Source organism: Microcaecilia unicolor, chromosome 8 (genome assembly GCF_901765095.1).
Source record: "Microcaecilia unicolor chromosome 8, aMicUni1.1, whole genome shotgun sequence".
NCBI classification, from domain to species: domain Eukaryota; kingdom Metazoa; phylum Chordata; class Amphibia; order Gymnophiona; family Siphonopidae; genus Microcaecilia; species Microcaecilia unicolor.
This window is the reverse complement of record NC_044038.1, coordinates 225,853,252-225,880,713: the sequence shown is the minus strand read 5'-3', so window position 1 is coordinate 225,880,713 and position 27,462 is coordinate 225,853,252. Positions and strand designations below refer to the sequence as shown.

Below are 27,462 nucleotides of genomic sequence, written 5' to 3'. Positions count from 1 at the left end.
ACTGTCTCTCGTACAGGGGGCTTTGGATCTACGCGACAGGTAAGTGCAGTTTTAAAACCGGTTTCTAATGCACGACCCACTGCTCAAATTTTATTGCAACAAAAGCCCTTTGTTGGTATATTAGATACCGGGGCGGATGTTTCTGTCATAGCTTATAAACAATGGCCTGTGGAATGGCCCATTGAAGATACTTCACATGTGACAGGAATAGGGGGAACTCAGTCAGCCTCCCAAAGTTCTCAATGGTTATCTATTACATATCCTAACGATACCAAGGTTCTAGGACATATTAAGCCCTGTATTTTACAAGTACCCTTTAATTTATGGGGTCGTGACCTTTTGGAACAATTAGATGCATCATTGATCCTACCTGATTAACAGTTCATAAATATGTCTTTTTCTCTTCCTTTGGAATGGAAAACTGACAAACCTGTTTGGGTAGAGCAGTGGCCGATTACCAGAGAAAAACTGTTGATTTTACATCAATTGGTGGAAGAACAATTACAATTAAATCACATTGAGCCTACCAATTCTCCATATAATACTCCGGTATTTGTGATCAAGAAAAAATCCGGAAAATGGAGATTTTTACATGACCTACGAGCTATTAATGCGATTTTAGAACCAATGGGCCCGTTACAATGTGGTATTCCAAATCCTAATTTGATTCCTTATGATTATCAATTAGCTATTATAGATCTGAAGGATTGTTTTTTTTCAATTCCTCTCCAGGAAAAAGATTATAAATACTTTGCTTTTACTGTACCTGTTTACAATAATGCACACCCTACTACTAGGTATTGTTGGAAAGTTTTGCCCCAGGGAATGTTAAATTCACCCACTATTTGTCAATACTATGTTCATCAAGCCTTGCAACCATTTCGTGCCTATTTCCCTCAACTTTTGGTATATCATTATATGGATGATATACTAATTGCAGGGATAACTCTTCCCCCTTCTTGGAAATCTACTTTAATTTCTATCTTGGCCTCCTCAGGATTAACAATTGCCTCAGAGAAGGTTCAAGAAAAGGAACCCTATTTATATCTAGGTTTCCGTATGACTAAAGCTGCAGCCCAACCTGTCGCTCCTCATCTCAATTTACAGTCTCCCACGACATTACATCAATTACAAGAGATTTTAGGAAATCTCAATTGGTTACGTCCCTACTTGAAACTTCCTACAGAATTTTTACAACCCCTGTTTCTCGCATTAAAAGGTCATAAAACACCTGCTGAATTAATTACACTCACTGCATCGCAACAAACAATTCTGTCACAATTGGATCAAATCTTACAAACAAAATGGACAGATAGACGAGATGCATTTGCCCTTTTTTGTTTTGCGTTCTCAAAGACCCCACCCACCGACAACCGTTTGGTGTCTTATATCAAGATACAACTCCTCCGAAATTGATAGAATGGGTCTATTTACAGAATACTCTCCATTCTACTATTACACAATGGCCCCAGCAACTAGCCTTGCTGATTACTAAAGCTCGAGAGCGAGCAACATTCATGACTGGTTTCGACATTCTTAAACTCATCATTCCTCATTCTTTGTGGCAGTGGGAAAAAATGATTCAGTTCTCCGACGACTTGCAATTTATTTTAGCCACTTATGTTGGTATTATAGATTGCCACTATCCTAAAGACCCTCGCATACAGGGCACATCCATTTTGCCAATCACTCTTCATGATCCCATTTCTTTACGTCCACTCCCTACTGCTCTCACCGTCTTTACAGATGGTAGTCCCACTCGTGGGGTGGTTACTTGGTACAATCTGAACAAATGGCACGTCAAATTTACCTCTCCACAAACCTCTGCTCAACGTTCAGAGCTTGCTGCCATCATCCTGGCTCTTTCTTTATTTTCAGATCAACCACTGAATCTTATTGTTGACAGTCAATATTGTGCTAATCTTGTCCGTCGCATGCCCGACAGTTATGTATCATTCAAAATGGATGCCTCTTTTTATGCTTTACTGTTAACCCTCCAAGGTTACTTGGAGAATCGCCTTTCTTCTCTCTTTATAGGTCATATCCGCAGTCATCAACCTTTTCCTGGTGGTCTGTCTGAAGGGAATGCTCGAGCGGATCGCCATCTTCATTTTTTCTCCACAGCACACTGCAGTCATGAACTTCATCATCAAAATGCACCTAGCCTAGCTCGCCAGTTTCAAATTTCTTTAGAAGAAGCTAGAGCTATTATCAAAAATTGTCCACAATGTTCCTTTTCAGCTCCTACTACCTTTTTTCCTGGAGTTAATCCTCGTGGTCTGGAAGTTAATAGCCTCTGGCAAATGGACGTTACTCACTTTCCCCCTTTTGGTCAATGGTCTAAGCTTCATGTGGTTGTTGATACTCATTCTGGATTTTTGTGGGTCACTGCACAAAAAGGGGAAACTACATCTCATGTCCGCTCTCATCTTCTCCAAGCTTTTGCGGTCATGGGTGTTCCTAAAACTCTCAAGACAGACAATGCCCCTGCTTATACTTCCACCTCCTTACAGGAGTTCCTGACCCTCTGGCATATTGAGCACCTTTTTGGTATCCCCTATAACTCCACTGGTCAAGCTATTGTTGAACGTGCTAATCGCACACTGAAAACTGCTTTAAGTAATCTGACTACAAAAAAAGACGGTATTCTCCGTCATAGAGTAAGCATTGATGAATGCTTAGCACAAATCCTTTACACACTGAATCATCTCAATCTCATCAATAATCCTGCTACAAAAACTTTTTCTTCCAGATTTGAACAACATTTTCGTACTCCTGCCCCACCTTTATCTCGTCCTTTGGTCATATACCGACAACTACCTTCTGATCAGTGGAGTTCCCCTGTGCCTCTCCTTACCTGGGGTCGTGGTTACGCTGCTGTTCAAACAGATTCTGGCCCGGTGTGGATTCCAGCAAAGTGGGTGAAACCTCATGTCGTGGCATCAAGGTCTTCACAACCCAATTCCCAATTTCACACTCACCCTTCAAGGACCGCAGATGCAAACACGCAAACGGTCAGTGACTCGTCAACCTAATGCTCCTGTTACTTGGGGACAAATTAAAGCCTTGAGTCAACAAGCTACAGAGACTTTAGAAAAAGCTCATATTGAAAAGACTGATGATAACTTCGTAGTGGCTATTATTGCAGCGCTTAATGCTAATTCCATTACATTGCTTCTACTGTGTTGTTGTTTGTACATACCTTGTGGACAGTCACAATTACTTCCCACAAAAAATATTTGGGAAGCGTTTGCAATTTCACTGAACCAAACTGATTTCTGTCTTTCTCATCAAAAGGCAGTTGGAGAAGTTTTGGCAACTTGCCTGATTCCAGTATGTCATGATCCTAAAGATATGCAAAATGATACTTGGTTTTATTCACAGCTTCCTGTTAATTCATCCTATCGAAATGCTTCTTATGAATACCATAATTGGGGAACACAAACCCTGTTGCCGCCTACTTTGGCAATGCATGTGAGAACCAATCAAATAGCTAGTATCAATATGACATGTGCTCGTATGGTTAATTGTACCCGATCAAATTGTGTTAATTTTGGACCAACTTTGTTAAATTGTAGCTCCTACGAAAATGTTTCATATATTTATAAATTTACTCATTTACCCCCTGGTTGGTTTTGGTCATGTGGAATGTATACCTTTAATTATATTCCAGCTAATATATCTGATGGTACTACATGCTGTCTAAGTCGACTCACTATGGTACTTCCCAGTAAACATATTTTATTTTCTAACTCCTCACATATGCGATCCAAGCGTATGACCCTTGCTGCCAATTGCAATGATAATGTTAAATTTCTGAGTCAAACTGAATATCTGGCACTTGCATTTTCATTAATAGGTGTCCCTGCATTGGCAGCGGCAAATGCAAAAAATATTCGTGAATTAGCCTGTTGGGCAATTAAATCAATCAATGCAACCTCCACTGCTATTAGTTTACTTAATGCTGAGCAACAGCAATTACGTCATGGAGTTTTACAAAATCGAGCAGCCATTGATTATCTTTTATTACTTAACCATCATGGTTGCGAAGAGTTTCAGGACATGTGCTGTTTTAATTTATCTGACAATTCAAAGGCCATTGACAAACAATTAGCTTTCCTACGGAATTTAACTACTCATATTACTATTCATAATAACCTACTCTCTGATGTATGGGATCAATTGTGGCAATGGATCCCTTGGACCTGGCTCCGCCCTCTTATCCAGTATTTAGTCATTGGTATTTTTGTTTTCACTATTTTTTGCTGTTGTATACAATGCATTCCTAACCTTTTTTCTTTATGTTTTCCTCGTCCATTCGCTCCAACACGTCACTCTGCTCAATATGTTTATAAGCTATTACAAACATCTCCACCTCCATCTCCAGCTGGCACACCACGGAGATTTCATTAAAAAAAAAAAAAAAAAAGGTGGAGATGTAGATAGAATGTATTTGGATACAGGCAGCAGATGATGTTTTGTATATTCCTGAGAATCTAGCATGTGATGTTTTTGTTCTTTCCTGAGAAAGTAGCAGAATAGCAGGTGATGTTTGTACATTCCTGAGCAGGTTCACGAGCTGTTCATGTAGAGTTGTTCTTGTAAGCAATGCATGATCATGGTTGTGTAAGCAAAATGTAACCAATAGTAATGATAATACATGTAATATCCATGAATATTCATAGAGTATATAAGAAGGGGATTGACTCCCAAATAAAGAGTTTTTTGCCCAGACACACGAGAGGAGAGTTATTTTGCAACACACCTGTTTCAATCTCATTGGCCAGCCTGGAACTACTTATGCAGTCGACACCCCCCCCCCCCCCCCCCCAAAAAAAAAAAAAAAAAAAAAAAAACCACCAAAATTCCTGGTGACTCATGTGATGTGACCCACAACATCTCCTCTTCCGCCCCCCCCCCAAATCCCGATGGTCTTGGCAAGTCTCACAGGATCCTCTACACTACACTCTCGCGAACTGTCTGCCTATCTAGCCTCGGATCCCGGCAAAAACCGCCCTTCCCCCTCCCCCCAAATACTTGAACGATACCTGGAGTCGTGAAAAGCGATCTGCTACCGACGTGCTGCTCCTCTCGGCCACCATCTTTCAAGATGGCGTCGCCTGACCCCTAACGCTGCGACGCACCGCTAGGGGTCAGGGGAGCCGCCATTTTGAAAGATGGTGGCGGTGAGAGAGAGCGCCGCCAAAATCGCTTCCCGCTCCCCGGACCAGGTATAATTGAGGTCCGCAGCAGGTTTCGCCGCGACCGGAGCCCAGATAAGCCCAGGCCTCCCTCCCTGTACACCGGTGTCCGGCTCAGGAACGTCCTGGTCCGGACAGACCTTGAGGGGGGGGGGCAACGATAGGTCCGGCGGAGTTTCTAGTGAGAACGGGGATGGAGGCTACGGGAGGTATCGAGGGAGCAGGAAAGTGCGGGGGGGGGGGGGATCCTGGGCTCTAGCGGGAAACATTTTGCTCTTTGCCTGCTGGTGGGTGTGGGGGCTCGTCGGGGGAAACCAAGTATCCCTACCTTACAGACGCCCCTTGTTGCAGAGACTTTTGGTGCTACTCTTTCCCTAATCGCGCGCACTACAAGTTGTTGTTCTGCAGTCTGCTGCTGCTCAGCGCAATTCCCTCCCGTCTCCAGTCCCTCCTCTGCCAACTGGCGGGAGAAAGCTGCAGACTGATTGGCTTTGGGTGACTTGTCAGTCAGTCAGTCTGCCTGTGCGCTCGTGCCGCCTAGCCTAGGTTTCCTGATAACTTGGATCGCACTGAATCTGGTCGGTGTATTATGCTGCTGGGCACATTAGTTATGCAGGCTCATAATACTGTCATTTCCCAAAGCAGTGGAACAGCCTTTTGATTGTGGAGAGGCCAAATAGACACATCGCATTTGCCCTCCTCCTCCCTGTACCTCTCTACCCTGTAATTCTCTTGCCTGTAATGTCTCGTCTGTCTGTTTCTACCTAGATTGAGCAGGGACTGTGTCTCTCTATGTCAAGTGTACAGCGCTGCCTGCGTCTGGTAGCGCTATATAATGCTAGTAGTAGTATCTCTGGCCCCGCCCCTACCTGTCTAGTGCTGTGCTGATGATGCAGTGTTGGGCAAAATGTTGGTAGTAGGGGGCCATGGCCTCAGTGGCCCACCCTAATCCGCAGCCTGTGTGTGCTAGGGCTGTATCGAAAGGGTACATCCTCTTTGGCTTTGATCCTTCTCCGGTGAATATGCCAACTCTGTGACAGCTGGTATATCTGGTCGGTGGACCAACCTTCAGACTGGCCAGCTCAAGAGTCAATAGTGACAGCTGGGTATTATTTATTTATTTTTATGTATTTATTTGTTGCACCTGTATCCCACATTTTCCCACCTTTTTGCAGGCTCAATGTGGCTTACAAAGTCCTGTCATGGCATGACCATTTCAGGGTACAGAGATACAATTGGTGTTACAAAGATATCGGTGATAACAACGTTAATAGTCGGTCTAGTCAAGCAATTGTAGAAAGAAGATGATCATAGTAAGGAAGGAGTGGTGATGTGTTGTAGTTAGTTATGGATTCTCGTGGTAGGCTTTGGTGAAGAGATAAGTTTTCAACGATTTGCGGAAGTCTTAAAGCTCCCACCCTTGTAGGTGCAGCTGTTCCTACTGGGCTGGTGTTTCAGTAGCCGGCCTGGAAATGACATCAGTGGGTGTGTGGACCTTGTTTTCTGCTATATTTAATTTTTCTTTGTTTTACCTGTTACAGACAATGTATTTTATTTTACACTGCTTTGGGTGTTTTTGGTTTTTTTTTGAAAATCATCTTTATTAAGGTTAACATTATAATTACAAAGTCATATAGAGCTGATTTATATTCGTTATTAACATGTTATGTATGCATATAATAAGGAACAAAATGCTTCAAACATGAAGCATAAAACAAGAATGAGCAGATGAGAGGAAACATTATTACGGTACACTGGAGATTGCTGAGTGTTTAGATAAATAATGATCAAACTTAAGCTACTGGGTAGTTTTTATAGGGGAAGCAATATAGAAATGTTTAAATATATACCTTCAGCTGCCCGTAGGTACATACTCAGCGGGCTGCTCCTTTTGTCAGTTCTAGGATGGCATGCTGCCACATTTTATGTTGTAAAACAACTGGGTCCACATATTGGTATGGCTGCTCATACACATTTGACAACTCTGCCTATTGGTAATTCCATCCCTTGTTCTTTGTAGCACACTTTTTCTCCCCCACCCCATGATTCTGCTTTCTCCATCTTCCCTGTTCATAAGCTCATTCCCAAAATTCATTGCTTTCTCTGCCCACACCCTCATTCTTTGTATTATTTGAAAGGTATTAATCCGCAAACGAACCTTTTCCGGAGATGGGAAGGCGGTAGAACGAGAGGGCATGAAATGAGATTGAAGGGGGGCAGACTCAAGAAGAATGTCAGGAAGTATTTTTTCACGGAGAGGGTGGTGGATGCTTGGAATGCCCTCCCGCGGGAGGTGGTGGAGATGAAAACGGTAACGGAATTCAAACATGCGTGGGATAAACATAAAGGAATCCTGTGCAGAAGAAAGGGATCCTCAGGAGCTTAGCCTAGAATGGGTGGCAGAGCTGGTGGTTGGGAGGCGGGGCTTGTGTGGGCAGACATATACGGTCTGTGCTGGGGCTGGTGGTTGGGAGGCGGGACTAGTGCTGGGCAGACTTATACGGTCTGTGCCAGAGCCGGTGATGGGTGGCAGGGATAGTGCTGGGCAGACTTATACGGTCTGTGCCAGAGCTGGTGGTTGGGAGGCGGGGATAGGGCTGGCCAGACTTATACGGTCTGTGCACTGAAGAGTACAGTACAAATAAAAAAAGTAGCACATATGAATTTATCTTGGGCAGACTGGATGAACCGTGCAGGTCTTTTTCTGCCGTCATCTACTATGTTACTATTTGTATTTATTACCTTAAATCGGACTAACAAAGCAACCATACTACTTTATTCACATACTCATTATCATTGCTCTTTTTCCTTCTGTTCCGTAGTACTGCAGCAGCATCTTTTCATCCCCACTACATTGCTGATGATCTCCAATCTATTTTGTACTACTGCTGATACTTTTCAGTAGGATTGGATCCTCAGCAGCTTAGCCGAAATTGGGTGGTGGAGCAGGTGGGGGAAGAGGGGTTGGTGGTTGGGAGGTGAGGATAGAGGAGGGCAGACTTATACGGTCTGTGCCCTGAAAAAGGCAGGTACAAATCAAGGTAAGGATACACATATGAGTTTATCTTGTTGGGCAGACTGGATGGACTGTGCAGGTCTTTTTCTGCCGTCATCTACTATGTTACTATCCTCCTACTGCAGGGAATGCCAGAAATCATTTGTCATTTATGGCATTGTGGAAGGAAACAAAATGGACAGACTGCATAGACCTTGCAGTCTCTTGCCATCATATTTGGGGTTTCTGTGTACCCTCTCCTCCCACTCCTCAGTAAGAGTATTGTATTTTGTCACCCCTCTTTTATCCCTCCTCATCCCTACCTCCAGCTATACTTTCCACCTCCTCCTTCCCCATGCCATCACTTTCTCCATTTGCCATTCAATACTGCTGTTCATTCTTCCATCTCCTTTTGATATTATCTTCCCTTCTGCGGCTATCTTTCCTTTTCCTTTAGGAGTGCTGCTTTATCTTCCATCTTCTTGTTCTCTCTTATTTTCCATTTCTCTGATAGTACCACTCTCACTTTCCCTATACCACCATATTCTTCCATTTCACTACTGTTGCCGTTCTTTTTTTCATCTTCTCCCATGTTTCTCTTTTCTTTGCCACTCGCTCCAGTCTTCATGTTTTCTCTAATGGTGGCACAAGAGGAAGGGAAGGAAGAGAAGCAGAAGAGGACTGGGAAGAGAGAGTGAGTGCAACCAAAGGGAACAGGAGGAGAAATTATAGGAGTAGGAAGTGGTGGATTATGGTGGCAGGTTCTCTCTCCCCCCCCCCCATGTTTTTTTCCCCTGCTGTCTTATTCTCAATGTACTGTCTTTCTCCATACTTTGCCTTATGTCTCACTCTTCTACTTTGCTTTCACCCTTTTCATGCTATTCATTTCTCTCTCCCATTACTACTTATCTTCTGTAGCTTTTCCCTTGTGCTATGTGCTCTCTGTACAACTGCCTGAATATAGGGGTGTTTTACAACTCACTTATCTGAGCATGTGGAACTGGAAGACAGCAAGAGGGAAGCAAAGAAGGGGGAAGGGATGGGTGAAATGATGCAAGCTAGAAGGAAAGAAGCAGACTTGGGATAAGGGGACAGAAGGAACAAGTAAAGAGATGTCTGGGCAAGTGGAGAAGGAAGAGGGGAAAAAAAGAGAATGACTGACTGTAGTTTGGTAAAGAGAAAGACCCCTCTTTATCTCTGACCTTATTCTTTGCTGAAGAAATGTAGTAGAGGACTCCTGAACAGTGTAGTGAAAAGACTGATCTCCATTTATCTCTCTATGCATCTGCCTGTTGGTCTCAAGGCTTTGCACACAGCATCTGACTCCTCTTAGTTGAGTGATAAGCACCTGTCTGACATATACATGCATGTCATCTTGAAATTGGTAGATGATATACCTTGGACAGATATTCATAAGGAAGTGACTTTTGTCTATTTCACAGTGAGCTTTAGTCTTATATCCTAGGCCAGTAAATTCACATCCACTCAGCAGGGCCAGTCCTAGGGTCTCTGGCGCCCCCTTGCAGACTATGACTTGGCTCCCGCGTGCCCCCCCCCTCCAGCACCCACGCGCCCCGCCCCCCCCCCCCCCCCCAGCATCTCCTTTCTCTCTTCTCCCACCCTGCGTCTGTCCAGCGATTCTCCTTCGCCCCATCCCCTGCCGCCCTTGGTGCTTTAAATCTTAAATTTACCTCCGTTCCAGCAGCCGTATCATTTGAAAGCCCTGCCCCGTCTCTAGCCTTCCCTCCCTTCATGAGTTTGTTCTGCAGTGTCGCCCTCGAGGAAATGACGTCAGAAGGCGGGACTGCGGAACAAACTCACGAAGGGAGGGAAGGCTAGAGACGGGGCAGGGCTTTCAAATGATGCGGCTGCTGGAACGGAGGTAAATTAAAGATTTAAAGCTCCAAGGGCGGCGCGGTATGGTGCCGCAGTGGCGCCCTTGAAGGCAGGCGCCCCCCTGCGGCGCTTACCCCGCTTACTGGGTTTGACCGGCCCTGCCACTCAGTGTACCAGATTCAGGCGCCACAGGGGGCTTTGTCTTAATCACTATGAACTTCCAGAATTTGTGAATAGTTGGCACTCTGCTTAATTATTACAGGCAAACCCAAGTGATATGATTTCACTTTCTTTTGTGTTTTAAGTTCCACTGCAAACCTCTTATAGGTGACATGCATTTATTTTCCAAATACTTTCACTGGGGAAAAGACAGAAATGAACATACATTTTTCTCATTTATGGTTGACTTGTGTTTCCTTTAGGTCTGATGTGCAGTGATGGCCAATGAGAATCATGGCAGCCCAAGGGAAGAAACCCCCCTGATGATTCATTCCCCTGGCACTTCCAGCCAGAGCCAGCCAACCTCTCCAAAACCTGTCCGGCTGGTGCAGGACTTACCAGGTAAACAAGAGGCTAGTGGCCACGTCTAGTAGAAGTAAACTGGGAAGGAAGTGTGAGGTTACGGTGCAGTAAGCATGATACAGTTAGATCAGGGGTGGGCAACCACAGTCCTCGAGGGCCACAACCCAGTCGGATTCTCAGGATTTCCACAATGAATATGCATGAGGTCTATTTGCATATAATGGAAGCAGTACATGCAAATCGATGTCATGCATATTTATTGTGGAAATATTGAAAACCCAACTGGGTTGAGGCCCTCGAGGACCGTGATTGCCCACCCCTGAGTTAGGTGGTGAGTTGTAGTGTTGTGGCGTGTCAGTACTTGAAGAAGGGTTTTGTAAGACGGGAAAGCTTACACATTGGTGCTCGTTTTCAAAGCACTTAGACTTACAAAGTTCAGTAGGCTACTATGGAACTTTGGAAGTCTAAGTGCTTTGAAAATTTACCTCTGTGTAACTTTGTAAATCTAAGTGCTTTGAAAATACGGCTCGTATGTTTTTGGAAAGGTGAGGGAGGGTGGTATCTCAGAGCCCTCCTGCACTGTGCTGAATGAAAATCTACAGTGTGCAGCTGCATTTCATTGGAATGTGCTCTGTAATAGTTGTTGGATTCATGGCTTGCTTGCAGTGTGCTATGTGGAGTACAAGTGGTATTCCTGCTGTAGTTCTGTGCCACTGCGCAGTGCAGAACTCCCTAGCTGCACAGGATTTACCCTTTCTTGCGCAGAATCTGTTGATCTGGGTGACGAGTGCACTTTGCATCAGAGGGTCACATAATCCACTGCCATGGGACCTCCTCCTTTACATGCAGCACTCTGAGGGAAAGAGGTCAAACAGATAGTGATTGTCCGCAGCAGACCTTGAGAGGCGGTAATAAGGAATTTTATAAAAAATCACACGGTAGTACTGTAGGAATGGAGACTGCAATTAGTTTAGCCTGCGGTGGAAGGCTAGCTGGCTCCCCTGCCACCCTTCCTCATCAAGCCTCGGTTGGCCCTCCTTAACATGCCCTGGTGATCTAGTTGGCCTCTTTGAGGGCAGGAATGAACCCCACTCTTTCCTCCCTGCTGCCACCACATCTTCAAAATGGCCACCAAGACTTCAAGCAGTAATCTCGTGAGGCTGGCACAGGAAGATTGTGTCACTGGCCAAGGAGACTTAATAAGACTGGCACAGAGCAGTGGCAGTGGGCAGGATAGAGTGGGGTTCTTTCCTGTCCCAAAGAGACTGTACCAGCAAGTGCGAGGATAGAGGGATCTTGAAAAAAACAGTGTGACTGTGTGTGCGGGGGGGGGGGGGGGGGGGGGGGGGGGACTGGAAAAACTTAACTTGCAGAATTTGCAAATTTTATGTGCAGAATTCCGTCAAGAGCAAAGTGGAAGAAGAGATCTGTACTTGCAGTAGACTGTGAATATGCATGTGACTTTTGGTCCATGCAATAGCATTTGATTTGCACATCTGTATGCTTGCAGTTTTCAGATGTACTTGAATAATACTTTCGCTGCTTTCTTACAGATGAATTGATCCAGGCAGGTTGGGAGAAGTGCTGGAGTAAACGAGAAAATCGTCCTTATTATTTCAACCGGTTTACAAACCAGTCTCTTTGGGAAATGCCAGTTCTAGGACAGCATGATGTCATTGTGAGTATTGCTTTCCATACAGGACCATTTATGGTTCTCTTAGGATTGCAGTCTGTTTTGGATGTAGCTTAGTTTACAAAAGGGAAGATACAGGGAAAACCAGTAATGAGTGGAGTGCAACAGGTAAATGCAAGTCGGTTGTTTACGCTTTCAAGAAGTATAAAGACTAAGGGACACAGAGTGAAGTTAGATGTAAAATAAATCCAAAAAAATATTTTTTTGCTCAGTTCATAATTAAGCTGTAGAATTTGTTGCCACAGGATATGGTAAAAGCTGTTCAAACCTCTTTATAATCCAGCTATATTAACACATTTCCATAAACTATTATTAAGGGAGATCTTGGAAAAGCCACTGCTTATCTCTGGGATCTCTACCAGGTATTTGTGACCTGGGCTGGCCACGCTTGGAAATGGGATACTGGGCTTGATGGACCTGTGGTCTGACCCAGTCCAGCAAATGTTATGTTCTTGGTGATTCCACACAGATATCACAACATTTTCTCATGATAAACTGGGAAAGGAGAAAATCAGTGGTACTTAGAAACAAAGTTGTAATTTTGTTTTTACTTTCAGTCAGATCCTTTGGGGTTAAATGCAGCTCCAGTACCCACTGAAGGAGCAGTGGTGGAGCCCCCTATGGATAGCAAACCGAGGAAGAGGAGATTATCTGAGGAGCTACCAGCCAGCGGGAACAGTTTGAAGAAGCCTAGGGTAAGTCTTTCCACTCGGATCATTCTCTTTGTACATTTAACTTAATGGGAAGAAAGACATCCATGATGTCCCCTTTTCAGTCGGTGGGCAGGGTTAGTGCTGTCTTCAGACTTGAGACTGTCAGGTTTTTTTTTCCCCTTGTCTGTTTTTGTGCTGTTTAGTAAACTGTAGCTTTTGTGTTCTTTTATTAGATAGATAATGTTCCAGGAACCCCATCTGTCCAGGCTATTCCTAGTTCTCCAAGTATCCCAGTAACTCCTATATTCAAGAATTGGGGATTGTCACCTGAAGATAAGCAGCTGGCAGCCTTTCTGCGTCCCACTGAGTGAGTTTCTCCACTTTACAATATTTCGTGTGTAAGCTTCCTCTTAGACAAGGAAATTATTTGCTGTAGCGAATAGAACACCAATCACATAATTCAGTTTGAGGGGTGAAGGGAGGCCACAATGACACCATTCAGGAAGGTTGCCAAATTCAAACATGCGTGGGATAAATATAAAAGAATCCTGTTCAGAAGGAATGGATCCTCAGAAGCTTAGCCGAGATTGGGTGGCAGAGCCGGTGGTGGGAGGCGGGGCTAGTGCTGGGCAGACTTCTACGGTCTGTGCCCTGAAAATGGCAGATACAAATCAAGGTAAGGTATACACAAAAAGTAGCATATATGAGTTTATCTTGTTGGGCAGACTGGATGGACTATGAAGGTCTTTTTCTGTCGTCATCTACTATGTTACTATCAGGCATATTTTCAAAGCACTTAGTCTTCCAAAGTTCCATAGGTTTCTATGGAACTTTGGAAGGCTAAGAGCTTTGAAAATATGCCTCTGTTATGTAAATTGTTCATTTATTTATATGTATATACATGCACAGCAGTTTTCTCCTGTTTCTTTGGTCTTCAATTCAGTGGAAGTCGTGGTTGATATCTGGTGCCATGACCCTTCATTTGCAAATATTGGTGGATATTTCCCCAGTTACGTTAGTCCAGCCATTGGAGAAACAGTTCTAGCAAGGGGTCATGCATTAATGCTCCTTTCCATATCATCAAGCTGATCAATCCATAGACTGGTGGGTTGTGTCCATCTACCAGCAGGTGGAGATAGAGAGCAAACTTTTGCCTCCCTATATGTGGTCATGTGCTGCCGGAAACTCCTCAGTATGTTCTCTATCTCAGCAGGTGGTGGTCACACACAGCAGCAGCTCTGGCTAGGCCTCCAAGCCTAATTCTTAGGTTTTGTTGAGTGCCTGGGGTTGAGGGCTCTTTTGAGCAAGTGCAAACCTGGTGGTGCCAGGTCCCTCCTTTTCTCCCCCCTCCCGCTGGCTCCGTTAAAAAAAAAAAAAAAAAATTTTGAACGTCCTTAAAGGCGTTTATTTCGACGTTTATTGCAGCTACTCACTGGGACACCAGGTCGTTACAGCTCGGAGCGGCAAGCAGGTAATTTTTACCTTTTTATAGCGGGCAGGGGGTTCCCCGATTCTTCTCCTCGTGGCATATGGCGTCGGAGGGCGAGGGCGCAAAGAGTCGCTCCCCGGATCGCTTGAGCACTTCTAGAGGGGATGCGGGGGTCTTAAAGCCTGAATCGCCCTTGTTGGGTGACAGTTTCGTGACCGATGAATGTCCCGGTCCTTCCTCCGGCGTGGCGGTTTTTCCCGCCATAAACGCCCATCCCCCGCTCCTCGCCTCCGCCATCTTGGCCGGCCACGCGGCTCGGACGGCTTCTTCTTGGGCCGCCCTTGAGGTTGGAGACATTAATGCCATAAACGCCCTTAATTTGGGCGACGGCACAAAAGCGGCTAAAGTTAAGCGCCGTTCTTCCCGCGCGGCTCCTTCGCGGAGTGTCGCGCCGGACGCCATTTTGGATGCGCAGCATGTCTCTCCCCCGCTCTTGCGAGCGCCGGTTGAGGGTGCGTCTAGGGCTGTAGCCCAGGCTGCGGAAGTGCACAGTCTGGGGGGTTTCTCCCCCGAGTTTGTTTTGCTGCTGCATCAGGCCTTCCTTATGCAAAACGCTGCCCCTGCTCCCTCGTCTGGTAAAGAGGTTGAGGTTCCCAGAGGTAAACGCCCTCGGGTTGATTCCCAGGCCTTGGAGGACTTTGTCTCCTCCGATGTAAATGAGGGCAGCGTATCTGAGTTCTCCCAAGGGTCCTTTGCGGATTCCTTGGAGGAGACGGATCCCCGCTCGGATGGAGCGGATGACCCCTCTGCAGCGCAGCTTTTTAGCTCAGAGGATTTGCCCAACCTGTTGATACAGGCCTTGGACACTTTGAAGATTTCCTCTCCGGAGGACGTCTCTCCCTCAGCCCCTGTTGGCTCTGCCATTATGCTGGGGACGAAGCGCCCGCCTAGAACCTTCCACGTGCATGATGCCATGCACACCTTAATTTCGGCTCAATGGGATGTCCCTGAAGCGAGCCTTAAAGTGGCTAGGGCTATGTCCCGCCTCTATCCTTTGACTGAAAGTGAACGTGAGGCCTATCTGTGGCCTACCGTGGATTCTTTAATCACTGCGGTGACTAAGAAAACGGCGTTGCCGGTGGAAGGTGGCACGGCCCTAAAGGACGCCCAAGACAGAAGATTGGAGGCGGCCTTAAGGTCGTCCTTTGAGGCGGCTGCTTTAAGTTTGCAGGCCTCAGTTTGCGGCTCCTATGTGGCCAGGGCGTGCCTGACTATGGTGCAGCGGGCTTCCCCCTCGGATCATTCCTTGAGGGCTGATTGGCCGGCCCTGGAATCGGGCTTAGCCTATTTGGCAGACTTGCTGTATGATGTCTTGAGGGCCTCGGCTAAAGGCATGGCTCAGACAATCTCTGCGCGGCGGTGGCTTTGGCTGAAACATTGGTCTGCTGACCACGCCTCTAAATCCCGCCTGGCTAGATTGCCTTTTAAAGGCAAGCTGCTCTTTGGGGTCGAGCTGGACAAAATCGTGACCGATTTCGGCACGTCTAAGGGCAAGAAGTTACCAGAGGTCAGGGCTCGGGCTAGTACTCGTCCCGGTACCTCCAGAGGACGGTTTCAGGAAGCCCGTCGGTACCGCCCGGGCAGGTCGGGTTCCTCTGCCCCCTCTTCCTTTAAGAGGAATTTCTCCCCCAAGCAGCATTCCTTTCGCAGAGACCGCCGTCCCGGAGGTGCTCCCTCCGGTCCTCCCCCAGGGTCTCGTACCCAATGACGGGGCCTTGGTCCACGCCCCAGTGCAGATTGGAGGACGGCTGTCCTCGTTTCTGGGCGAGTGGACCACAATAACTTCAGACGCTTGGGTGCTGGAAGTCATCAGAGACGGCTACAAGCTAGAGTTCTGCCGACCCTTAAGAGACGGGTTTGTACTCTCTCCCTGCAAGTCTCCGGTCAAAGCTGTGGCAGTGCAGCAGACTTTGGACAATCTGATCCGCCTGGGTGCGGTCGTTCCGGTGCCAGAAAGTCAGCTTGGCAAGGGACGTTACTCCATTTACTTTGTGGTACCAAAGAAAGGAGGTTCTGTCCGGCCTATCCTCGACCTCAAAGGGGTCAATCGGGCCTTGAAAGTGCGGCACTTTCGCATGGAGACTCTCCGCTCTGTTATAGCGGCAGTGAAGGCAGGGGAGTACCTGGCATCCTTGGACATCAAGGAAGTGTACTTGCATATTCCCATCTGGCCTCCTCATCAACGCTTTCTGCGTTTTGCAGTCCTGGGCCGACACTTCCAGTTCAGAGCCCTCCCGTTCGGGTTGGCTACTGCTCCGCGGACCTTTTCAAAGTAATGGTGGTCATCGCGGCCTTCCTGCGAAAGGAAGGAGTACAAGTCCATCCTTATCTGGACGACTGGTTGATCCGAGCCCCCTCTTATGCAGAGTGCGGCAAAGCTGTGGACCGGGTAGTTGCTCTTTTGAGCTCCCTGGGATGGATCATCAACTGGGAGAAAAGCCAGCTGCGCCCGACTCAGTCCCTGGAGTATCTGGGAGTTCGATTCGACACCCAAGTGGGCAGAGTGTTCCTGCCAGACAATCGGATTGTCAAGCTTCAGGCTCAGGTGGACCAGTTCCTAGTAGCCTCTCCTCTTCGGGCTTGGGACTATGTGCAGCTGTTGGGCTCTATGACGGCCACGATGGAAGTAGTGCCCTGGGCCAGGGCTCATATGAGACCACTACAACAATCTCTGCTGCAGCGCTGGACTCCGATGTCGGAGGATTATGCTGTGCGCCTTCCCTTGGAGCCAGCAGTGCGCAAGGCGCTGAGCTGGTGGATGCAGACAGACAAGTTGTCTGCGGGAATGCCTCTGGTGACCCCGGAGTGGATTGTCGTCACGACGGACGCCTCTTTGTCGGGCTGGGGAGCCCACTGCATGGGAAGGACAGCGCAGGGGCTCTGGTCTCCTGCAGAGGCAAAGTGGTCTATCAACCTCCTGGAACTCAGAGCCATTCGGTTGGCGCTTTTGGAGTTCATCCCGGTACTGGTGTTGAAGCCGGTACGGGTCCTGTCGGACAATGCCACGGCTGTGGCCTATGTCAACCGCCAGGGAGGTACCAAGAGCGCCCCTCTAGCCAAGGAGGCTATGAATCTATGCCAGTGGGCAGAAGCGAACCTGGAGCAGCTGTCAGCGGCCCACATTGCCGGAGTCATGAATGTCAAGGCGGACTTTCTCAGTCGCCATACCTTGGAGCCCGGAGAGTGGCAGCTATCTGCTCAGGCGTTCTTGGACATCACGAAGTGCTGGGGCCAGCCCAGCCTAGATCTGATGGCATCATCGGCCAATTGCCAAGTGCCGCGCTTTTTCAGCAGAGGACGGGACCCTCGATCCCTGGGAGTAGATGCTCTTCTCCAATAGTGGCCGACTCAAGAGCTTCTCTATGTGTTCCCGCCCTGGCCCATGTTGGGCAGAGTGCTAGACCGGGTGGCAAAGCATCCCGGCAGGGTAATCCTGGTGGGTCCGGATTGGCCCAGACGTCCCTGGTATGCGGACTTGATCAGGCTCTCAGTCGACGATCCTCTGCGGCTGCCAGTGGAGCAGGGCCTGTTACATCAGGGTCCCGTGGTGATGGAGGATCCCTCCCCCTTTGGTCTTACGGCCTGGCTATTGAGCGGCAGCGTCTGAGAAAGAAGGGCTTCTCAGACAAGGTCATCGCCACTATGCTGAGAGCGAGGAAGCGCTCTACTTCTACTGCTTACGCCAGGGTTTGGCGTATCTTTGCAGCGTGGTGTGAAGCAGGCTCACTTTCTCCCTTCACTGCTCCAATTTCTTCAGTGTTGGCGTTCCTGCAAGAAGGTCTGGAGAAAGGCCTGTCGCTCAGTTCCCTTAAAGTCCAGGTAGCGGCTCTGGCTTGCTTCAGGGGCCGCCTGAAGGGTGCTTCCCTGGCTTCGCAGCCAGATGTGGTGCGCTTTCTCAAGGGAGTTAATCACTTGCGCCCTCCTCTGCACTCAGTGGTGCCTGCGTGGAATCTCAACCTGGTGCTAAGAGCATTGCAGAAGCCGCCTTTTGAACCCTTGTCGAGGGCATCTCTGAAAGACCTGACGTTGAAAGCAGTCTTTTTGGTGGCTATCACTTCAGCCAGAAGAGTTTCCGAGCTCCAGGCGCTCTCATGTCGAGAGCCCTTTCTGCAGTTCACTGAGGCAGGAGTGACTATTCGCACAGTGCCTTCCTTCCTGCCCAAGATTGTTTCTCGCTTCCATGTGAATCAGCAGCTCTGTCTCCCTTCCTTTCGTAGGGAGGACTACCCAGAGGAGTACTCTGCTCTTAAATATCTGGATGTGAGACGAGTCATCATCAGATACTTGGAAGTGACCAATGAGTTCCGGAAATCGGATCATCTGTTTGTCCTGTTTGCAGGTCCTCGTAAGGGTCTGCAGGCTGCTAAGCCTACAGTGGCAAGATGGGTCAAGGAAGCCATTGCAGCGGCTTATGTGGCCGCGGGGAAGGTGCCGCCTATCCAGCTGAAGGCTCACTCCACTAGAGCTCAGGCGGCCTCGATGGCAGAGGCCGGGTCCGTCTCCTTGGAAGAGATATGCAAGGCGGCAACTTGGGCTTCGGCTCATACATTCTCCAAGCATTACCGCTTGACTGTGGCTGCACGGGCGGAGGCCCGGTTTGGAGCTTCAGTGTTGAAGTCAGGGATTTCAATGTCCCGCCCTGGGTGAGTACTGCTTCGGTACATCCCACCAGTCTATGGATTGATCAGCTTGATGATATGGAAGGTAAAATTATGTATCATACCTGATAATTTTCTTTCCATTAATCATAGCTGATCAATCCATAGCCCCTCCCAGATATCTGTACTGTTTTTATTCTGGTTGCATTTCAGGTTCAAGTTTAGTCTTCAGTTACTTCAGAAAGACTTCGTGTTCAAGTTTTTTCACTTGGATTCTTCAAGAGTTGAGACGAGTTTGTGTTACAGTGAGCTGCTGCATTCCTCTCCCCTCCGTTTTACGGGGCTGGATTGGGATTTAAATTCTGCCGGCACTCCCTCCCGCTTCGTGCGGCTGTAGGGCAGCTTTGTACCCCTCCCGCTTCGGCGGTGTTAGGGTCAGCCAGATCCCCCCCCATCGGCGGGTGTGGTGTCCCTCCCCCGCTCCGCGGGGATGAGCTGGACGGATTCCCCTCCCCCACTTGTGTGGGGATGAGCTGGGTTAATTCCCCTCCCCCGTTTCGGCGGTGGTGAGCTTGGCAGAGTGTCCCTTCGTGGGTGTAATTCTCTGAGTCCTGCGGATGGAGCTTTGATATCGACATACTGAGGAGTTTCCGGCAGCACATGACCACATATAGGGAGGCAAAAGTTTGCTCTCTATCTCCACCTGCTGGTAGATGGACACAACCCACCAGTCTATGGATTGATCAGCTATGATTAATGGAAAGAAAATTATCAGGTATGATACATAATTTTACCTTTGGAATCCTGAAATCATGAGCCCTAAATCCAACCACTTGGTGTCACCATTGTGCAACATATAACTTCCAATCCTCAGAGACAGTGAAAATTAGAGAATGACATGGGGACAAAGTTTGTCCCCGTCCCTGCAGGCTCTGTCTCCATCCTCAACCTGTCCCCTTCCCCTTGGGCTCTGTCCTCATCTGCAGAAGCCTCGAACACTTATGGTTTTATATTTAAATCTTTTTATTAAAGTATAAAAAGGAACAATATGCTGTGCAACTGTTGTTTATAATTCACAAATAGGAAAGAATAATAACAATGAGCAACTATAAAACCCACCACTACCACCCTCTACCTTTTCAACCCCAACAATAGCTGATTTCTACTACCCCAAGGAATCCTAATCCACCCTGTTAAAATGTCCAGGGGTGCAAAATACAACCTGTTCTGTATGCCCTAGCAGCGGAGAAATGTGCCCTATAAAGCACTGTTTATTAATCTGTGGATGAATAAGTCATCAACAATCTCAGGATTCAGTCTAGCTCTCCTGTCTTCCACAGTCCTTCCTGCAATAGAAGATGTGCTGGTAGCAGGAATGTGCAGGATCCCCCATGCAAATTTTGCCAGTTGTGGCCAGCATGTTTGCTTGTTTTTCCAAAAAATCAAAATATCGTCATCTGCATCACTTAAACATAAGTAACAGTCCAGTTCATTAACAGGCTTGAAAGTAGAGAATGACACGGGGACAAAGTTCATCCCCTTCCCCGTGTGATTCTCTACTGTGAATGCCATCTCTGCAGCATCTGTAGCCCAGCTGACCTGGGGAGAACGGGTCCTAGTTGCCTGTATGGCAGTGAGAAGCACTGCAATCAAGACACTAAGCCAGCCCCAATCTGAGTGCATAAGTATATTTTCACTGCTGTCCTGTTATCTGATAAAGTGCACTTAGGAGCCTATATTTATTTATTAGTATTTATTTTTGGTACATTTATACCCCGCATTATCCCACAAGAGCGGGCTCAATGTGGCTTACAATGTTACAAAAGGGTACAGTTCAGGGAGGGTACATACAGATCAAGGGGAGAGTCAAGATCATGAGGATAAGACAAGGGTGATGTAAACGGTGGTGAGGCGGGTACAGTCGATTGGAGGAAAGTTAGGGCTTAGTCCCGTCAGTGGGATAAGCTGTCTCGAATAAAAATGTCTTTAAAAGTTTCTTGAAGAGCTGGTGGTCATCAGTCTCTTTCAGATGTCTGGGTAGAGCATTCCAAGATTTCGTGCTGATGTAGGTTGATGTGAAGAGTAATTTATATTTGACATTCCTGCAACTTGGATAGTGTAAACTAAGGTAGGATCGAGCAGACACTGAAGCATTTCTGGATGGCAATCTATCATATCTAACATATAGGCAGGGGCTTCCCCATATATTATCGTATGAGTTAATGAACAGATTTTAAAGGTAATACGGTCTTTTATGGGAAGCCAGTGTAGAATAAAACGTAGAGGACGAGCATGGTCAAAGCCCGATTTGCCCAAGATTAGCCTTGCAGCAGTGTTTTGAGCGGTCTGGAGATTTTTTTAGGATGTAATCACGGCATCCTGCATAAATTCCAAATATGCCACTTCCAAGTTTGTCAGACAGAATGCATTATAAGCCTAATTTATTTTCAGTTTTCAAAGTAGGTCCTCTAACATTGATCCTCTATAGGATCCACTGCGAGTTCAAGGAACCTTGCCAGCACGATCTAAGAGCAGGGAGGATTCAAAAATGAACACTCCTCAGTAGCACCACCTTATTTGCATACTTTCCAAAACACTTATTCATACCAGCTACATAAGAAATTATGGGGAAGGAAACCACAGACTGACCAGTTATACTGTCCATTAAAATACAGCACACAGTTTCCTTACATGGACCATTTACTAGTCAGTCTCTGTAGTGCAGTCATGGCCTCACACCTCAAAAAAGCTTTCAACGTGGGACAGCAAGGGTAGGACCAACTGGCATTGGAGCAGAGGTGTAGCTATCATTGAGTGAGCCTGGTAAAAAGGCCAGGGCGCCCAATGTAAAGCAGGATCTTAAAACATTCATATTTTCAGATGGCTATATCCAACTTCTTTTTAAACAAATTGGATGCGAGACCTGCTCACAGAGCAACTCCCCATTGTACTTCCCCACCCCATGATTAGAATGTAAGTCACTCAGACACACTATTGATAGGCGGGATAGAAAGTTCTTTAATAAACTTGGAAACACGGTAGGGGCCATCCCCACTGGCATCTCTCTCTGGCTGCCCTCCCCCCTCGCATTCCTTCAAACTTGCACCAGCAGTGGCAGCGATAAAAGCACAGGTAAGCCTTTGGCCAGCCCCACTAGAGCCTTTCCTCTACCACATCCTTCCTCTGATGTAACTTCCTGTGGGCAGGACGTGTCAGAGGAAAGGCCCTGGTGAGGCCGGCCAGAGACTTGCCTGCTTTTATCGCTGCTGCTACTGGCGTAAGTTTGGAGGAGTGGGGGGGGGGGGGGAGTGATATATGTTATGCTTGAGGGTGGGGGGAGAAAGGAGGAGAGATTCTGGACGTGAGGAGAAATGGAGGGAAGAGAGAGAGAGCAATCTGGATCGAGTGGTAAAGAAAGGGGGAGAAATTCTGGACTGAGGGGAGCGGAGGGAAGAGAGACTGGACTATGGAGGAGAGAGATACTTGACCACATGGGGGGGTGAGAGGGGAGAAACTGGACACAAAGTAGATGGCTTGCCCAAAGTGACAAGGAGCTGCAGTGGGAATTGAACCTGGTTCCCCTGGTTCTCAGGCCGCTGTATTAATTATTATGCTACTTTTCCACTTCATTTATTTTTATTCTTACCTGTTGATTTTGTTTCCTGAGTCCCACTAGATCAGTTGATGATCCCAAATCTGTAAGACAGGGAGTTGGGATTCAGCTCTGTAGCTGTTCTTGGTTTGGAAGCCCCATGCTGCAGTTTCCTAGGCTCTTAACATTATTGTTTAATTTTGAAAATTTCCTGGGTTGTTTCCATGGGGCGTTAATTGTAATTCATGGTTTTCACTATGTGATTTGTTAGGTAGATATTGACTAGCTCCAGGCTGCACCTCCTCTTATTCCGGTGATGTCACTGGAAACTGTTTCTCTACCTCCATCTGCTGGTTGGGAGGTATAACCCACTGGTTTGGACTTGTCTAGCTGTATGATAAGGAAAGGAAATTAACAGGTAAGAATACATTTCACTGTAAATAGAACATGGCATATTTTGCAACTGTACCAACATGATCCTTTTTACATAACTTGGAAATGCCACCCTAATGGTTACAGTAGATAGTATAAAAAGGCAGTCATCTTATGCTCCTGCTCAGGCTCTGACTGAGTACTGAGACAGCTTTGGGCCATAGCACTCACACTGCCTTCTTCACAATTTTTTTTTTTTTTGAGGGGATATACAGGGCTCCAGTTGGCAAGACATTCTTCCAGTTTTAGTAAGTATTCATGTGTTTCACCTTTTTATTGTGCCTGAAATCGAGGGTTCTGACACGCAGTTGATGAGTCCAGTGTATGCTGCTAGAGTAAGAGTGGTCTATATTAATGGCTTAATATTTATCTGTCCCGTCATGTAATCCATGAGCTCATTAGTGCACTCCTTTTGTGTTTACCAGCTGACCTGCAGCTCATGACTATCTTATTGCTGCTCATGGAGTCAAAGTGAGGAACACTTCCTCCTTACTGCCAGGTGGCACACGTGCCATAATGGCTATTAGAGGACTCTAAGGGTATAAAACTTCAGGAGACCAACTGTGCCTCATGACTGATAACAATTTGTAAGTATTTCTTTTTGCAGGTAGCTTTATATGCTTTTCTGTAGCAGCAAGGATGCTTGTTTATGTGTGAAAATATTTTTTTCTGTGACGTATGTGGTGTCTTGTTAGGTACTCTGTACTATTTGGAAGAAAGGAGAAACAGGGGTGATATGATACAGACGTTCAAATATTTGAAAAGTATTAATCCGCAAACGAACCTTTTCCGGAGATGCGAAGGAGGTAGAACGAGAGGACATGAAATGAGATTGAAGGGGGGCAGACTCAAGAAAAATGTCAGGAAGTATTTTTTCACGGAGAGAGTAGTGGATGCTTGGAATGCCCTCCCGCGGGAGGTGGTGGAAATGAAAACGGTAACAGAATTCAAGCACGCGTGGGATAAACATAAAGGAATCCTGTTCAGAAGGAATGGATCCTAAGGAGCTTAGCCGAGATTGGGTGGCAGAGCTGGTGGCGGGAGGCGGGGCTAGTGCTGGGCAGACTTATACGGTCTGTGCCAGAGCCGGTGGTTGGAGGCGGGGATAGTGCTGGGCAGACTTATACAGTCTGTGCCAGAACCGGTGGTGGGAAGCGGGGCTGGTGATTGGGAGGCGGGGATAGTGCTGGGCAGACTTACACGGTCTGTGCCCTGAAAAGGACAGGTACAAATCAAGGTAAGGTATACACAAAAAGTAGCACATACGAGTTTATCTTGTTGGGCAGACTGGATGGACCATGCAGGTCTTTTTCTGCCGTCATCTACTATGTTACTATTTAATTTGTGTTTGCCAGTGTTGCATTTATTTTTTCAGCCTGCTTGGTCACTGCCTTGGAAGCTGTCCTTTGTGCTTCTGTATGTGAACTGTAGATGACATAGTTCCAGTGCTGTGCTTTGGGTGTGGTCCTGCGTTGCATGCAAAGGAAAGGCATGTCCTATATGCGTGTAGATCCAGTGGCAAATCTCACTGTACCCCTTATCTGTCCCAATCCTTTATTGTTGTTGTGTTTTCTGGATACTGTGGCTTTGCATGTTTAACTGCTTCTCCCCCCTCCCCCTCCCCTGAGTACACAGACTATGCAAGTGGCTGTAGAAGGAGCATGGCTCCTCCAGTCCACAAAGTCAAATTTCACACTTAACAGATGCCTGCTTGTCTGCTGTGGAGCAGGAAATGCCCCTTTTTAGAAACAGAGCTGTACATGTTGACTTATCTATCTTTGCACTTTCTTGGTTCTGTTGCATATGTTGTATGTACTTTCTAATTGCCCCCCTCCCCCCCTTTTTTTTTGTTACAGCCCCATCAGGACATACTGTGGTTCCCAAAGCAGCCAAAGGATGGAGGTAGACCTACAACCTTCTCCCCATGCCTTCCATCCACACACAAGTGAAAGACCATTGGGGAGTAAACACAGCAGGAGGCAGTACCTTCTTCTCACATACCCAGAAAATGAAGCTTTTTAAAATCTGTTTTATTAAATATGTGCTTCTTTGTTCAACTGTAGTCAGGTTGGTGTTGTGTGAACGTGCATAATGGTATGAGTGCAGGACTATGGTGCATGTGTAAAATATCAATTTCCTCAGCGACCCTCCAGACCGGTCAAGACGCGTGGGTTATGTCCTCCTACCAGCAGAGGGAGACTGAGAAAACACTAAGCTTTTGAAGCCTGTATATATAACCTGTGCAGAACCTCCACTAGCCAGTATTTTCTCAGTCTCAGCAGAGGTAGCAGTTGACAGCCTGTGCAGTCTCCAATAATCTGGTGAGGTAGTTTGTCATTGGGTCGTAGGATTTTTTTTTCCTTCCAAACTTTATTCTGTTGCAGTACCCTGTACGTGTGTGTAAAAAAAAAAAAAAAAAAAAAAAAAAAGTGCTTTGAGACCCTGGGTCTGATGGGGCCCAGTTTTTCCCCCTGGGGTGTTACACCTATGTTTGGGTCCCTCCCCCTGTGCTGCTCTCTATTTCTGTTTGCTTGGCAGCTTTGTGCCTCGGCTGCTTTCTCAGTATTGTAGCCTTGAGTGCCTTACAATTTCCAGATGCCAGAATTAGAGTACTGTGCCTTTAAGGTCAGTTATTCTATTTCATTTTGCTTGGCAGCTTTGTGCCTCGGCTGCTTTCTCAGTATTGTAGCCTTGAGTGCCTTACAATTTCCAGCTGCCAGAGTTGGAGTACTGTGCCTTTAAGGGCATTTATTTCTTTATTTTCAGCGGACCGAACGGGGGTTTCGATTCCTTGCTGGAACGAGAGAGCAGCGCTTCAGTGCTTTTGCAGTGTGAGTGAGTTTTTGGTTTGGCGCGTTTGCGGAACAGCTTTTCCCTTCCCTCGTGGTTTATGGCGGCCCAGCTCCTCCGATGGCGCGCGTGCTCTTGGCGAGGGGTAGAGGCGCCGGGCGCTCAGTGTAGCTTTGCGGTGCACCTATAAAGGTGGCTGCGGCACCCCCCGACTTGACCGCGGAGGGATCGATGGTGTCGGGAGTCTCCGGGTCAGCGGGAGCGTAGGCAGGGCCGCTGTCAGCGGGAACAGTTTCGGCGGGAACAGCCGCCATCTTGAGACTGACGCGGCCCGTGGAGCCAGCTGTTTTTGGGCCTGCGGCCTCCGTTTTTGGCACAAAAGGGCCTAATGACGGTCCAGGAATGGTGGGCTTTCCTCCAGATTTTGTCTGGACGCGGTATCAGGCCTGGAGATCGGGACCCCCCCCCCCCCCCTAATTGGAAGAGGGGGCTATTTCCGTCTTGGCTGAGAGACCACGGTTAGAGTGGTCAGAGGACAGGCAATGTTTTTCTCCTGTAGCTGCAGAAGCTGTGCTTAGTGATGTGGGGGAGTCAGATGGAATTGACGGCTCTCAGGAGCAGGATTGGTGGATTCCTGGAGAGGATCCTTCAATAGTGCGGATTTTCCATAGAGATGAGCTGTCAGAACTCATAGATCAGGTGTCATCCACCCTTCAGTTTGGTCCTGAGGTGGCTTTGGGGGAAACTGTCCAGGATCCGTTGGTGAAGGGCATTCAGCGTCAGGCGTGATCCTTCCCTATGAACAAGGATCTCCGGGAGATGATTTGTCAGGAATGGGATTTGCCGTGTATGGTGGCAAAGGCAATGGCGAGGCTTTATCCCCTCCCTCAGGACGATAGGGATTCCTTTAAGGCTCCCACGGTAGATGCAGTAGTGACGGCAGTAATTATAGCTACGGCTATCCCGGTTGATGGAGGAACGGCCCTCCGTGATCCTCAGGATAGGAAGTTGGGATCTTTTCTCAAGCGTAGTTTTGTTTTGTCGGCTCTAGCCCTGCAGGCCTCGGTTTGTGGGGGTCTGGTAGCTCGGGCATGTTTTCGTTGGGCCAAGAAGCTCCTGGATGATTCGGTAGATGTTGGTTCTTCTGGGGGTCAGGAGTTAGCCGACTTGGACATGGGTTCATCCTTTTTGTCTGAGGCTTTTATGATTTGTTGCCTACTTCAGACAAAAAATATGGCTATGGTTGTGGGTCTCTGCCACTTAAGGGAGCTATGCTCTTTGGAGAAGATTTGGACAAGTTAGTGTGAGGTCTTAGTGATACCAAGGTTCTATGGCTTCCAGATTTTCGGTTCAAGGCAGGGGCCAGAACTAGTTCCTCTCGGGGACGGTTTAGGGAGGCTCAGCGGTATAGGCCGGGCAGATCGAGTGGGACCTACCCCTAGCTGTCTGTTTGTCCAATTTAGATTGTAAGCTCTGTTGAGCAGGGACTGTCTTTTCATGTTAATTTGGACAGCGCTGCATAAGTCTAGTAGTGCTATAGAAATGTTTAATAGTAGTAGGACCTCTAGGGGTCGGTTTTTCCAGCGCGCACAGTTCTTTCGTGAGAGTCGTCACGGAGGGCGTGGCTTTTCCGCAGGAGGTTAGTATTCAGGCCGCAATTC

At 47.3% G+C, this 27,462-nt stretch overlaps 1 protein-coding gene across 3 annotated transcripts in view; it reads left to right on the top strand.

The window, feature by feature from the left end:
- The first annotated feature begins 5,157 nt into the window (after positions 1-5,157).
- The window catches only part of PCIF1 (PDX1 C-terminal inhibiting factor 1), a 60,086-nt gene continuing 37,781 nt past the window's right edge, over positions 5,158-27,462 (top strand). For 2 of the 3 annotated variants that reach the window (XM_030211550.1, XM_030211549.1), the window contains exons 1-5: positions 5,158-5,231; positions 10,455-10,593; positions 12,108-12,232; positions 12,805-12,942; positions 13,134-13,267. In XM_030211550.1, the coding sequence (XP_030067410.1) occupies positions 10,470-10,593; positions 12,108-12,232; positions 12,805-12,942; positions 13,134-13,267 (521 nt within the window). In that variant the 5' untranslated portion in view covers positions 5,158-5,231; positions 10,455-10,469. Of the gene's footprint in view, positions 5,232-10,454; positions 10,594-12,107; positions 12,233-12,804; positions 12,943-13,133; positions 13,268-27,462 lie in introns of those variants that run through there. The other variant, XM_030211551.1, reaches the window with a different exon arrangement.